Source organism: Neodiprion lecontei, chromosome 3, assembly GCF_021901455.1.
Source record: "Neodiprion lecontei isolate iyNeoLeco1 chromosome 3, iyNeoLeco1.1, whole genome shotgun sequence".
NCBI classification, from domain to species: Eukaryota; Metazoa; Arthropoda; class Insecta; order Hymenoptera; family Diprionidae; genus Neodiprion; species Neodiprion lecontei.
Genome location: NC_060262.1, coordinates 24,614,872 through 24,630,196, shown reverse-complemented (window position 1 = coordinate 24,630,196; position 15,325 = coordinate 24,614,872). Strand labels below are relative to the sequence as shown.

The 15,325-nt window shown below is 40.5% G+C and overlaps 1 protein-coding gene and 1 long non-coding RNA gene across 2 annotated transcripts in view; both read right to left on the bottom strand.

Moving 5' to 3' along the window:
* LOC124293541 overlaps window positions 1-578 on the bottom strand; it is a 57,035-nt gene extending 56,457 nt beyond the window's left edge. The window contains exon 1 of the long non-coding RNA XR_006903385.1: window positions 430-578. This is a non-coding gene — a long non-coding RNA (uncharacterized LOC124293541). The remainder of the gene's footprint in view (window positions 1-429) is intronic.
* Window positions 579-10,175: 9,597 nt separating this feature from the next.
* Window positions 10,176-15,325, bottom strand: part of LOC107221604 — an 81,729-nt gene continuing 76,579 nt past the window's right edge. The window contains exon 2 of the mRNA XM_015660650.2: window positions 10,176-11,491. Coding sequence (XP_015516136.1) covers window positions 11,414-11,491 — 78 coding nt within the window. The 3' untranslated portion in view covers window positions 10,176-11,413. The remainder of the gene's footprint in view (window positions 11,492-15,325) is intronic.

The following is a 15,325-nucleotide window of genomic DNA, read 5'->3' as shown; positions in this document are numbered from 1 at the left end:
AAAAAAATATCCGATTGGTATTCATCAGACGTAGATTGACAAGAATTTGAATAAAAATTGTCGTAGAAAGTTGAAAGGAAGGAGTATATAGCTGAAAACGTAATACAGTGTAGGATAAAATAAACGCACGATTTGGCAATCTTAGATCGTCGTACGCGGCTTATGTACGCGACGAAGCACAAATTCGGTCTTGGAGGGAGAGAATCGACGACACGTCCGCCAGACGTTTGGCTATTACCTGAAAAAGCTGCTAGAATTTCGGCCCGCCCGACGTGACTGACGTCGTTGGCAAGAAAACGAGAAAGAAAATAGAAATAAAAATGATATTGATAATAAAAATAGAAGTGAAAGCAAAGTGAAAGCGAGCGGGGAAAGGGAAAAAAGAGAAACGGTGTAAAGAAAAAACGAGAGGAGGAAAATAGTACTTACTGCCGAGGAATCTCCAACCAGCCACTGCCTCATTCAAGGAATCCAACCGGCGAATCTGCGTGTTCGTGTATCGACCCCGACGAGCAAGGTAATTTATAACAGGCTGGCGACCCGGCTCGACCAGCACGATCAAACCATCAATCGAACGAACCCGCGTACGAACCTTCCACTACGCGACTGAGACGAACGCAACTATACACGTCGATATATACCGATTTACGAAGTTAGAGTCCTTGGTGTCGATCGACCTGCCATCTCGCCGTTCGACTTCCAACACTCGCTGTGCCGATTTGCGAAGGGTTGAAGACCCGGCCAAGTATGAGGAAGGATCTTAATTAAGGACACAGGGTACCCTAGAAGGATGAACATTTTCTCGCTTGATTGATTGGTGGGTGGAAGGTACGAGGGAACCGTACAAATGTTGAACCAAAATTTGTTCGCAATATGCATGATTAGAATTTGATAGGGGGAAATATTTTTATACACTTCAATAATGGGATGAATATTATTTATAAAAACGATTGTAAATTTTCTTTTTTACCCTTGTGCCGTAACGAAAAAATTCTGTAGACGTACGAGGGTGACTCGAACTTCAAATTCACTGCTTTTACCGATTACAACGTGATGGTAGAATCGCGTTGCAACAGTCACTGGCGCGATGAGACGACGCAAAGGGAGGTGGAGGCGTGAAAAAGTCTTCCAGGGAGGAACATAACGGTGGAAGTAAGTTGGGTAGGCTTGTTTGTTATACGAGTGAAAGGAAGGGTTGGATCGTTTGCAAATATTTGAAAGACGAGCGAAGGAAACACCGAAGCTGTGAAACGTAGCAAGCTGAGCGATCGAATTAACGTGCGCAAAACAATTGAACTCTGTTGGTCGGCGAATAACACGGCGTTTTATTTTCGTCTGCAAGGCAGGAGAGCCAACTTACGAAAAAGTGGTTACGATATGCAAGAATCTCCCGCTTGACTCCTTCCCGTGCTTTAAAGAGCCTGAACCGTGACGAAGATCTTGGCCCAAACATAAACATCACGAGCCAAATACAAACATCATCGGGATTAGAGTTTACTTCCACAATTAGGAGTATCGCGTAAAATTGACTATATCACAGGCATTTACGTTTCGGCTCGTATTGTGAATGTTCTCGAGCGTGAGTCTGGCTTCTTTACCACGCGTTGAAGACGCTTGCCATTTGAGCCCGAGTTTCGTCGTGCTAAATGGCACGGGAAGGGGTTAAATAGCGAATTGAAATTATGCTGTCACGATGACTATCAGACGTCATTGATCCTCAGTCGGTGAGTAATAAAAATTTGCCAAGCCTTCTCAAGTCACTGCATGAACAATTTCAGATCTGTTCAACTAAAAAAATTTGCATCATCTACGTAACCTCTGTAAGCTGCGTGAAATGATGACAAAGATCGCGCATCCGCAGTCGGACATGCAATTAGCTAATTGTCAGTTTCACCGTTTCCTCTCGGTACATTTTCTGTACTCTCATTCGCTATGGAGAATTCTTAATTTTTTTGCTCGAAATGGCGAGATTACTGGCATTCCGTATTCTCTGCGCTGGAATGATGTTTATGCCCGTTGAAGACAATTTTGCCTGTCTTGGAATGATAGGATTTCGATGCAACCCGTGCAGATTCTCAAGGTGCAGGCAAACAGAAAACTAGAGAGAGGGATTTTTGCAACGCCTTCCGTCACCTCGGGCAGGTAATGGAAATATGAAAAGGATAAAAATGGCTGAAGAGAAAGTTGCGCGGAGACCAAGAAAGGAGGAAGAGACATGTTGGATACTAGAGACGAAAGGAAATGAAAGTATTAACAGCAGGAAGCAATTAGGAAAACGTATAGTCGCTACCCTGGGATTAATTCCGAAAAAGCCGACTCTCCTGCGGGATGAGAAGGATGAGGGGGAGGAGCGGGAGGAGAGGGAAAATGAGACGGAAGAAAGGTGGAAAAAACGAGGAAAAATCAGCGAGGAGAATAGTGCTAGACTTGCCGATCGAAAGTTGAAAGTGAAGATTGACGATCGCAGGACGACGAAAGGATGCGCGAGTATTTCGATTGTTGAATTGATAATTAAGTAACTAGAGTCGTTCCACGGCAGAATGAAAACGTGAAGACGATAACTTGGAATGAACGTGGTTCGTTTCTTGACTTGAAATTTAATGATCGACGCGCATTTCGTCGAGAAATCAACCTGAAGAGGTTCGAGTTTCGATTTCAGGACAGCTCGGAAGGGAGCTTCGTGTGATCGGAAATCAATGCATCCATATTCAGGATAATGGCAATATCGGAATTCGTTATTAAACCCCGTGGCAGTGTTTTCGCGGATATGGTAAACCGATATTGGCGCAAGTTTAGAATACTAAGTAGATCATCCGATGCGGCACATGTACATTACAGGCTATACGTATTATACGAAAATATGCACATATGGTAGATACTTCTGCCGAGCAATAAAGTCGCCTTTACGACCCTTCAAGAATAAAGTGGGGATAAAATATGCCAACGACTCTTACGTGCGTTTACCGCGTGACTGCATCCCTACACTGTCAAAAAACAAGTTCGTCTGGAAACTTTTCGGGGCTTATATTTATACGGCAACTTTAGAGATTTTCCAAATCACCGAAAGAGTTATTTTCAACAGACGTGTGAGTCGCGGTCATCTACGAACGATTGATCGATGGCTCTGCAGGGACCAGCATGCGAAATACCGTCTTTTTTCACCCTCCGATCGCTCGATCCTGGCGGAGTAAAAATACCCCTAAGAAAGCAACAAGTCGCGATGATACGAAACGGATTATGGAAAAGAATAAAGTATGGGAAACCCAGGTATAGAATAGTCAGAATTCTCTTTTTCCGTACTTTGACTCTTGTACAATTTAGCTTTTCTGTATTTTCAGTTTCGATGTCGATTCCGTGACCTATTAATTTTTTTTTTCCTTCTACATTTCTATTTTCCACGCAATTTATGATTTCTTCTCGCGATTAGACCAAATCAAGACCGGGTAAAAATTGGCTAAAAAATATCGCATACCGCGTACCTACAATCGGGTCAAAGAATTGCGAGAATAGATCCTTTCACCCGGAAATTGACATAATTTCATACGAATGAAAGACGCCAAAAGTTAAGAATCCACCGTGGAAGGGATTAAAAAAAAAAAGGCCAGAAACGTTCACTGGCGTCTGAATTCACTACTGGGATAAAAAAGTTGCACCCGGAACTTCGAATTCACGCTTGCACGCTACAACTATGCAGCTAACGCGGACGAGCTATATATTTCTTTTGCTCTTAACTATTTTTGCTCGAGCACTGGTACCTTGCGTTCGTTCCTCTTAGGAAATAATTAATTCCCGAATGAAAGACGGTGTAAAATGAAATCCTGCCCCATCCACATCCCGCGTTTCGCACGCTTGGTGCGCGAGACCAGCGCTGCTGCTGCTGCTGCACATTATAAGACCACAAATTACTTTTCATATATTTTTATGACTATTTTCAGAGTTCTTTTTCAACCGTATTTTCCACCCCTATTCTCTGGTGATTCTCGCCCCTCTTTCTCGCACCTGTTTCCCTCCTCGGTTGAAACAAGTTAACCCCCCAAGTTCTCCCCTTTCCTTCTCTTCCCTTCTCTCCGGCCCGTCTGCAGATACCGTTTCCCGTTTCTCGAAGAGATTAACGCGACCGAGGGATTTTTCTAATTGCCTTCCTGATTGCTAATAGCTTAATTTCACCTTGTTCTCACACAGATAACGCGGATCTGCAACGCGAGTAAAAAATTAACTGTAGATTGGCCGATCCACCAACTTTTGGCCGGTTTCTAGGGTACAGATTTCCACATGGCTGCAGTTTGAATATGTCGTTGTACACTGAGATATGAAAATCCTAAAATTTTTAGGACATTTATCAATTTTGTGTTTTTTGAGCGAAAGAGTTTGATGGTTTAGATTGTGTGATGCAATTCAAGATAAATTTTCAGGAAAAATGCAATGAACATAAATCGTTTCACCTTTATTTATGTAAAGAAGTGAACATTACGTAGTATGTCCTGAAAATTTTTAGACTGAGATGAAATAGGGATCATAATTGAATTCATATACATAAAAATCAAGATCTTTGGAATATTTATACTGATTTAATTACTAAAATGATACAATTTATATTTTGATCTATTTTAATATGAGTAAAAATGTCGAAAAAACGTATTTTTTAGCAGTTTTCGAGAATCTGCCTTAAAATGAATGACATGTTGGGAAAGACTGTTTCACACGAAAACAACGGTGGGTAATATTTTGTCGGAAGGTTTAATTGAGAAACGTGATCAAATTGATCAGTGTTTTTCTTAGGTGGTAACATCCAGTCCCTTAGAAATTTGAGTGCTTTTATATTTTAGCGTACACTTGAATACGGTAAAATTGCCTGCAGATCGAAATTTCGACCGTACAAAAAATGGTCCAAGGCTCGTGTATCGTCCCAAATATCGTCGATATTTTTTCCCCGATTTCTAATCCCTTCGGACGTTACTTATCTCGATTGTAACATCCACCTCTTCTTTCACCAACACTAGCAAACGAGATTCCCACGTAAATTTGTTTCATCTCTGTATAAAAGTCGAGTTCCCGCAATTCGCGGGGCAATTTGCGTCCCATAATTGGAAGGCGAACAGAAGTTTGCGCTACAGAGACCGTCGGAGAATGGAGTGATGCGGAGAGTTTTGTCGTAAATGAAAACACGGTCACGTGTCATTACCTTATCGGGAGGGAAGTCCGACCCCCCAGGATTCATCGGTTAGTCGAAAACTTGACTTAAAACCGGGCCGCTGCTGGTGGCGCAGGCAGTTGTGCCGAGCGAACGATGTCCGACCTAACGAACCGCTCGACTACTTAACGGTGTTACAAACTTTGGCGAAGTTTCTTTCCGCTGCCCGCGCCGCTGCCGCTCGCGAAACTCAAACTGAACATTGTTTTTGCGAGCTCTTCAGAAGCCGGGAGGGCCAAATATACGGTCAGTTAAACAGGCCCCTAGGTTTCTCAATTTAGAAAGTTTTTAAATTCATTTTAGTTGTTTCTTGCAGTAGAGTGCCCTGAATACGGTGAAATCGTTTCTCGCTGTGAATCGAATGCGATAATAACGCTTTGCTGAATTTTATTCCCCGAATCACGGCTCGAAGCGATCGAATATCGATTCGAATTAACCAACTTCGTTAAACTTGACAAATTTTTCATCCCCTGGTCTAAAAGATCATTATTATTATATTATAGGTGTATATATATATATATATATATATACCTATTGAGTTATATATATATATATATATATATCTGTATTAAACAGCAATATCTTATCCGTAAGATTTCAAAAGTTGTCCGAGTCTTGCGCGCCGGGTTTTGCCGAGAGGACGATGACAAATTGTGCATCAGAATCGTATTAAGATAATTGCGTTCCTCGATAGGATTAAAAGTTTCCGAATTCAGTTTTAGGTGAGGCTCAGCTGAGCTTTGCTTCGTGTTCTGAATAATCCAATCAAAGGACCTGATCGATTTTACACCGCCGATACATTTTGTCGTTCAATCACGATGAGAGAAATTTTTTAGTTCTGCGTGCAATTAATTTTTTCATCGAGTCTGCAAAGTAATTTAATAAATTACAGCCTTAATGAGATACCCGCAGTAGAGAGCGTTTGTCGTTTACTTGAACTTTTAACGACTTTGCAAGTTAAATGTGGCAACTTCCCACTGTATTAACTCCCGGACATGTATCACGTATCAACTCGAATACGTATGTGGACCATATATGTTCGCTAAGTGGCCTGGAGGTGCGGGAATATTGTTAACAGCCAATGTGCACGCTATGCCGAAGTTTCAACTAAGTGTATGCCCCTTGATTAAACGAATGCTTCGTGTGTTTGTGTGTAATTAACTAATAAACGAAAAAAACAAACACGTTTCGTCGTACTAATTTGAGACGAGTAATATTTTTTAACTTTAATTCCAACAATGTTTCCTGCCAACAAAAATTAATTACAGTTTCTCGCGTTTTTCTTTGTAATTGTGTCACAGCAGTACAGTTGAGTAAACTATTTCTGTAACATTATTTGAAGCCGAATCTGGTAGCACAAGAATTGACGTGGACGCGATTAATTGTACCATTTCGTTTCTAATTTTATAAGCACGTGAAAATAGTTAAGGAGTAGCCGAGACAAATGTAGTACGAGCAAATATTTAATCAGAAATTTGAATCGTTCCGAAGTATATTTCATGTTTGGCACGCGTACGTGCTTCGGAGTGTAATCTGTAAATTCCATGGGCACAATCGACGATTGGGAACAGTCGATAATTCAGACGGAGATGTAGATGAAAGAACGTCCCGATATTACGTGGATATACGTACCTACCTGCGTACTGAAACAGGCAGATTGGAAAAGTAAAAAACAGAATACCAGTCAATAAATTGAACATGGATTAAAAGTGGCGAATCAAAAGAGAGCGACACTCGGGAAGTTTATTAGAAAGTTGTCTATTATTTTATATTGTAAACGTTACTCTGGACGTTACGTAGAAAACGAAATATTTTTTTTTATTTCATTCGTTGTGTGTACAGAGTGTCCCAAAATTGTTTCGAGTACTGTACAATTATTTCATAAAGTTGTAATTATTACAATACGGGTTACAATTATTGATGTATCTTTTGGAATATCATTGAATTATCGTTTTTTTTTTTTTTTATAATTACTGTTAAATGTAATTTAATTATAGTATATTTATTATTAATAGTTATTTCTTTATTAAATTGCTTGGATTCAAACTTCAGCTTTCAATAATTTGAATACGATATGTACCAACGGATAATTATTTTTATTATTATATTAATACTTGTGTCAAGTACCGTAATATAATATCAATATCTATTATTTATGTGTGTCTGTGATCTCATCATCTAGATAATTGTACTTGTTCTCCCACTTTTGATATTAATTATCTAGATAAATCCGAAAGCGAAAGTACCGATCGAACCATAACATTTATATTCATGCATTTACTTTACACACTTTGTAAAGCATGAATAGTTCAGTCGGCCCTTTCTGATTATGCACTTTCATTTATATATATACCGCGAATTGTTTCCTCGGTTTAGATTCCTCGTACAGCTGAGTTCAATTTACATATCTCGAAAATGATCGTATATAATGAAAACAGCTATGTACTTTATGAGCAAGCCTTATACGGTACTAGAATTAATTAATATGGCATAGGGTATCAACGTTATTTAATAATTTTCCTTATATGAATGTTTTTTTTTTTTTTCCAAGTTTTTTCTTCACTTTCTTTTAACATTAACGCATAATTTTGTCTTTCATCTAACAAACGTGTGGTCTTATAGGCCAAAGCGATCTCGGTCCCGTTTTGTCTATTATAAATAATTAACAAAATTAATTGAATTATAAATTTTTCAAATTCAGATTAACATTATCATTATCATTACTATCATCATATCATTCAAGTGTAAAATATTGTATTTCATAATGGTCTGTCTCACTTTTACAGACGGTGACAGACATATTTGAGAGCTTCGAGAAACAATGGAGAATCGAAAATTGTGTATACACAGGCAGGCATTTACAGTATATAGCCACATGTAATATGTATGCTTATATACATAATTTATTTATTTATATATATGTGTGTGTGTGTTTGTGTGTGTGTGTGTGTGTGTGTGTGTGTGTATGCGCGTGTGTGTATGTGTTTAGGACAAAAGGAGATCGGATAGCAGAATAGCTGCTCTTCAAACAGCATCTGGGAGGATGCTTGTCAATTTTTTTTCCGTCAACGTTTTGTGCCCCAGAATCTTTTGAGGAGGGTGCTACTGAGACTGTGTCTTTTGTTTCTTTGAAAAGTCCAAGGCCTGAAAACAATGAGGCGAAAACGTCCTGACAGAGAAAAAAGAGAGAAAAACCAAATCGTTGAAAGAAACATCAAACAGTAAACACGTCATGATGTATCATGTGCATGTAATTGTTTATGAACAATAACATTACCGGGTTTGTCGTATTTTAATTAGTGAAACAATAGCTTGCAGCCACCTGCCGTGGTACGATATGCTTGATATTAAGCGATCTTAATTGATAGATTTTAAACAAAGGCTGATTGCGAGTGAGCAAGCGTTACACGAGTGTAACAACAAACTTTCGTAAAATTTTGCAAGCCGTAAACTTTGTACAACAGCGAATCAATCGTAAGAAGACGCTTATCGTATATATTAAATTTTTAACCGCAAACAGATAGCACGAATAAATAACATTACATTCAAATGTTGTACAACGAGTTTGCATTATTGACTTATAATTATCATAAGTAACCGTAAGTGTAAATCATAACATCGTAGATATTAAATTGTTAGCTTCGAGAATTCTTTGTCTCGTCGTTCAATGAATTTCTACGACAATTATATCATACTCTTTTCAACTGTTCTACTTGGTCATCATGCTGGCGAGGAGTGCAATGTTTCATTACAGTATTTTATGAATTTTAGCTAATAATCGTATTACGTGTAGAGCTTCAGGTTCGGGAATAGCTACATGTTATGTATAATGTAGGCGTAACACTGTTTTCAAACGAGCTATTTTTTAATAAAGGCTATTTAATATATCAACCTTTTCGAGGATGTGATTTGATCGATTGATTGTTAATCATTGCACCATTCCATACCGCCGCTACTGTACCATATGGGTAGTGCATTCACGATCGTGGTCCTGAAATCACTGATTACGCATTACGTATATAAGTGATCGTTATTGTTATGCTCTATCGTTAATATTATACTAAAACTATACTATTCCCAAGAGCGGCCAACATATATAACCTCATTTTCATTATCTCTCGCCTTCTCACCGTTACCGTTCATAACTTTAAATGCCTGATAATTATTTTGATAAAAAAATACCGCAAGTATAACAAGACTCGGTAATATTTCAAGTGCGCGCAGCATCAGCTATAAATACGCATCGAAGAGCACTGTTGCATCGTCGAAAAAGAAAAAAGGCTAGCAAAAATATGTACAATATTCCACTCGGAAATTGCAGCTTATTTTCATTGCACTGTTCCGGTACCACGTTTCGTGAAGTTTAAAATTTCAACGGAGCTGAGCCCTTTTAACCCTTGCAACCCTTGGCCGTTTCGCACAGAGTCAACGGGGTCTTTTCATTCCACGATCAGCACCAATTTGAGCATTTTTCTTAAAACTCATCCGCCCCCCTTAATTCCGCCCCGAAAGCTCCTTACTCATCTCGAAATTCAAAGCGGAGACATCGCTGCCTCCGTTTTCAAGCCATTTCACAAACGTTCAGTCCCGTGCTATTTCGCAAGCACGAACACATCGTCGTGCAAGCTCACTCCTTATATTTTTCTCTTACTCGCGACGACAATCTCTCGGCTTTCGAACGAACACCTCCTCAGTTACGTCCCCGGGTTAATTTCTTCTGTCCTCGTCCGCAGCTTCATTTTTGCATTTTTTGCCCCGTTTCAGTTCCAGCTAACGTGTTTCTTGCGCCGTCCTACGCTTTTTTCGACCTCTCTTTAACCTCGATCCTCGGCTTCTCGCTCCTTTTCTTTCTCTTCCTCTCTGTGCTTTTCGTGCCTGTTAAATCGGGGCGAGTACAGTACGTCCGATAAAAAGTTCGTCCTTGCGCTTGCGGCGAGAACGGGGATCAATTTTTCGATCACACGGTTGCGGCAGGGGCGGGGGGGGGGGGGGGGGGAGGGGGAGACGATGCCGTTGCCTATACTTTCTTTTTTCCTCGTGTTACTCACGAGCAGCCAATTTTTCATCGGTCGAAGTAGGTATATCGTACAAAACCGCGATACAATGGCGTGGGAATGTTTCATGTGAATTTTTTTTCGACGAGAAATAGCTTTTTTTCCTCTCTTTTTTCCCGCATTGTATTCTTATTTTATTCCCCTTCACTTCCAGTTTCAGGGCGAAGCTACTATTCGATTAATTTTTCTTTCTCACTCTGTTGCCCATACGCCGAACGAAATGAATACCTATTGAATAAGCAGCATAATCCATACCCCATTCGGTCGTTAAAGAAGGGTTACGAAATCTCTGCGATCCGTGAGGATAAATTTCAAACATCGCTTGAACCGCGTTCCGCGATAATTGTCGATAAAACTGCGGCAATGCAGCAGCGACGTGGTGCAGCGGTGAATTATTAATCCCGGTGTTAATGGCCCTCGACCGAACGCTGCGCGTGCCCCGGAAGTGACGTTAGTGCGGAAGTGCTGAAAACGACGTTCTGAACAATGGTGAGAATTTTTTCACACGGAGGCAAATTCGCGCGGTGAGAGCGCGTCGAGCTATCGGGTTACCGGAGCTTTTTTCTACGCGTGCGTTACACGCCGTTTTCAGGAAATTGAAAATGAGGTGTAGCATTGAACGGGACGGGAACTCGGTGAGCGTTAATCGCGATATTCGTCTTGAGGTGTCGCGCAGCCGAACCCGGAACACAAGGAGGAACTGTGCAAATTAGGGAAGGTCGCTGTAGAGGGAGGGAGGGGAGGGGATAGGGGGATAGGGAAGGTCGAAAGTTACGCCATATAACAAACGAGAAGTTCATTCAAGTTTAAACTCGATCCCCGCCTGCTGCACTTTGACCCGATGTCACGTCTATTTCTTCGTTTCAGCCAGAAGACGCCATCTCCTTCCGGTCCTCACCGGAATACAAATTCTCGCTCCTAGGCGAAGTCCCATCCTTTCCGCCTCAGTCTCCCCGCCTTTACACGACCGCATAAACGCACACACACACAAGCATAAACGCACACCCGCACAGACGGACGCACGTAAATTCTCCCCGTTCGCTCCACCTTTTCAGTGTCTTGCCTATTCCTACATAATCTATTCCTTAAGACGTAGTATTAACAGTAGTAGTCCTCGAGTTATCTCCAGGGCGCTTTTCTAGACGGGGAAAAGTCTTCTTGACGTAGACTAGCAGTCGTCCTGCGTTGAGGAGTGCAGCAGTGCTGCGACTCTTTCCGAAAAGTCTCCGTTACTTCCGGCTCCGCACTGAAATACAGAAGAAGAGAAAATCACGGTCAGTATTTTACCGATGAATAGCGGCTCAGTTCGGTTTAAGGATAGGGCAGATGCAGCACCATTGCGTTTATGGTCACTGCACCATTTCCGATCATCTTTGAATAATTCCGTATTCGTTACGAATTTGTATGCGAGTATAGACGGCGGAAAAAGTGGGTGAATTTTGAGAATTTATAGCTTGACATCACCCAATAAATTCGATTGGAGACCTGTTTTGTTAAAAATTATGTAGATCGAGCTTCACGCGTTTAGATTTTTTTTTAATTTTAATTAAACAACGTCAACCATTTTTCTCGGTGACCTGTTTTGCGGTGAGATCGATTGTTCTAAAGCGGCTAAACCGATTACCTCAAATTCGGAGAGAGTAATCTTGGACAATCTACCCTATTTTTTGCAATTCGATTTTTTGTGATCACCATAGTTTCGCGATATTTAAAGTAAAAAACGCCGTCCGCATTTTTTTTTTTATCACAATACCGGTCGATGGAAATTGAAGTTCGATTTCTTATCGAAGATTGAAGAATTCCTAAATATGAACGACAAGAAATTGTAAAAATTAAAAAAGTGAAAACGTAGCACAGTGGATAAAATATCCCAGAATACCGTCTCAAGTAAATATCTCGAGCCGTTTTTCAAATATTGTGGGAACCGCAAAACATGTCACTGAGCGAAATGGTTGATTCAATAACAATGCTTCTTATTTGTTGGGTTTATTAAAAAAGTAAATCTCGATCTACGCACTTTAGAATAAAGCGAACACTGATTAATCGAATTGAACAATCGGCCGTCGCGATACAAATTCCCAAAATCCACCCTTGATTTAAATTTCAATATCTTCATTCACGGGATTTTAAGAAAGCTCTGGTCCGAAGTTTTTAACACTTGATACGCACACTTTACTGTATGAAAATCAGTATTCACATACATCGAAACACTTTCGTACCATTTATGGCCATAGAATCAGATTACACGTGCCAAACATAACCGCAACTGGATCAAACGATGGTCACAATTGATCCTAAGGCGACCAAAACCCGTTGTACGAGCTCATCCGATATGAAATTGGTGGCTAAGCCGCATATATTATGCACGCGAAATTATGGGGGAATAAAGCATACATCGCAGATGTACCGATATAATACGAGTTGCTGGATACAAAATTGGCAAAGATGTTAATCCACGAGTGCATGCACACGGTGTCACAGGCAGCTAGGAATTTCACGGTGCTGCATGGTGGAATATTGTTCCCGAGGCATTTAACCCGCAGCTGAATGCAGTAGCCCGGATATACAAACACCGTGAAAATGTCCTCGCAAGAAGCTCGGATGCAATTTTAAGGACAATTCACCCGCATCGCTTAGGGGTATAAAAATTCGCCCCGTCATGACGCGTCACCGAAGCGAAGTAAAAATGAAAAACGTGAAACAGCGAAACAGCGAAACCTGGCACACAGAACAGTGTCGCGTGTTGTGGCGTGACCTGTGTCTCGATGGGAAGATAGCCGTTCTCATTTTTTAAGGTTGCGTCGTTCCGTGTCCATTGGCTGTCACGAACTTCGAACTAACGCCAGACCCAACCGTAACTCGCTATTACCGGGTTATCGTGTCATCTCTTTTTACGAGTTTAAATCCCTGTTACTCGGAGTGAAATGCGCACGCCAAGGTTAAAAGGAACCGCGGCCGTTTCTAAGAGCTGCGGGGTAACTTAATTGATTCGTAATTGTCAACCATGTCTTATCGCTAATTACCAGACCGTAGCAGTGCGGGAGATGCCGGCGCAAGGGTAGGTAAATACGAGGGTCCTGCGTTCGCTCAAGGAAGTTATACATTTAACTGTCGGAAATGAAGTTGTAAATTAAAGGAACTCGAATGACTTGAGCTTACTTTCGAATCACGGGAAATGGGGACAGTACGATATTACTGGCGCCAATTTTTTGGCCATTGATTCTTGATATGTTTACCAAAATAATGAGAATTTCAAGAATAAAGAATTCGCTGTTTTGGTTTCCTTAAGGAGATATAAGCGCTTTCAACGGTAATTGGAAATACGCCAAAATTTAACGAATTTTTTTTTATTTTGCTCTTGAGTTTGGTCTTCGTACGACAATGCTTCTTCAGTATAAATAAACGCCTCGTCAAATAATCCAAACATCAACCTTTACCACTTTTTAAGTTACTGCTTTGTTTACTTCGACTCGAAAATCCAAAATTGACCGTTAAGTTTTGGTTTGGGAAATTAATCCGAATAATTGAAATCGTTGGAGTTCGCATGGAGAAATCGCGGAGCGAGTTGTGGAGATCTTCTTTCTTTTGATTTCTATCTGATTAAGCAGTTTCGTTTCTGTCCGATTTACCAAGTGACGTCCAATAATTTCCAGTAACTTATTGTCCATTCCCTCTGATATTGTCCTCTCCGGAATTACCTGACATTTGCTTAGAAGGCTAGGAAATCATTGGAAATCAACAAGAAGCACACGATAAGGTAGAAATCGATAGAAATTCGTAGAAAAGATTTATCTGAAAAATGTATTGACGATCGGACAATGTTTCACTGAGAAAGGAACTGTAATGAAAATCTCTCATTGTTGGCCAGCCTGGTTTTCAATTTACAATTATTGTGATAACTCGCGAATACTTCCACTCAAAATTGAACTTTTCTATTTGAATATTTCAAACTCCTCGGCCTATATTTCGATGGAGCGGAGAAAAGTAAGTAAGTACAGCGAAATGCTGATTTCCCTCGGGATGTATGCCACATCCATAAATCTATACCCCAAGGAGCGCAGTCATTTAGCCTCCGGCGTGTTGCCCTCGTGCAATGTATTTTTGATTCTATGCTGCAGTTCCATCCTCTCGTTTACATTTTATAATCCCCCCTTTTCACCCCTTATCGCTACCTCCCTCCCTCTCTCCCTCTCTCTCCTCGGCGTTGTCTCGCCACGAATGCCCTCGGGATATTTGTTTAAGTGTTGACACCTTTACCGTATTCCCAACGACTTTCCAGCTCGAGTTTTTTAACTGATCGTAATTTAACGGCGGATACAGGTCGTGATTCTGTTCCCATTGTTGTGAAATTCTTCTTTTACAAACTCTTGTTGTGTCCCGTAGAGGCACCGGACTTTTGAACACGTTCAAACAAGGAAAATAAGTGAAACTGATTACGTCAAATTCGAAGTTGTTTGAAGGATTATCTGCGTGTAAATGCAAAATAAAATAATTTCAATTTAAAACCTTATACTTCGTTACATATGTTTCATAATTTTATTTTAGCAACGTTTTTGAAGCAATATCTGTGAAAAAGAAGGCATTAAAAATCTCTGAAATACGAAATCTGAAATTCAGAGTTCGCGCTCAAGTTTAACATTTACGTTCGGACGCTTGCACCGGTAGTTTGAAATATTCTTTATGCAGCGTATATCTGTACTTGGTGCCGCCACAGAGCTCGGACGATTTATATATACAGGAGACAAGTTTACTTTTCTACGAATAAGATTTATCACCACGGAAATAACGATGCTGCACAAGTTGGAGGTCTTTTTACAACCAAGATTTACATTTCAAATTATTACGAGCAGCGTAGTATTGCGCAGGAACGAACGGATATCCACCGAGTGGCGTAAAGTCGATTTCTTAAATTGCTGTGTGCAAAAATAAACTTATCAGAGCTGCAGAGTCGATGGGAAAACACCGCACCCTTGCGAATTTTATTAAACCTGCAACAATCTTCGCCTCGCGTTGTTACGCTCATCGAATTTTACCTATTCATCGTATATTTTCAAACACCAAAATTAGCCGAATCCGTGAA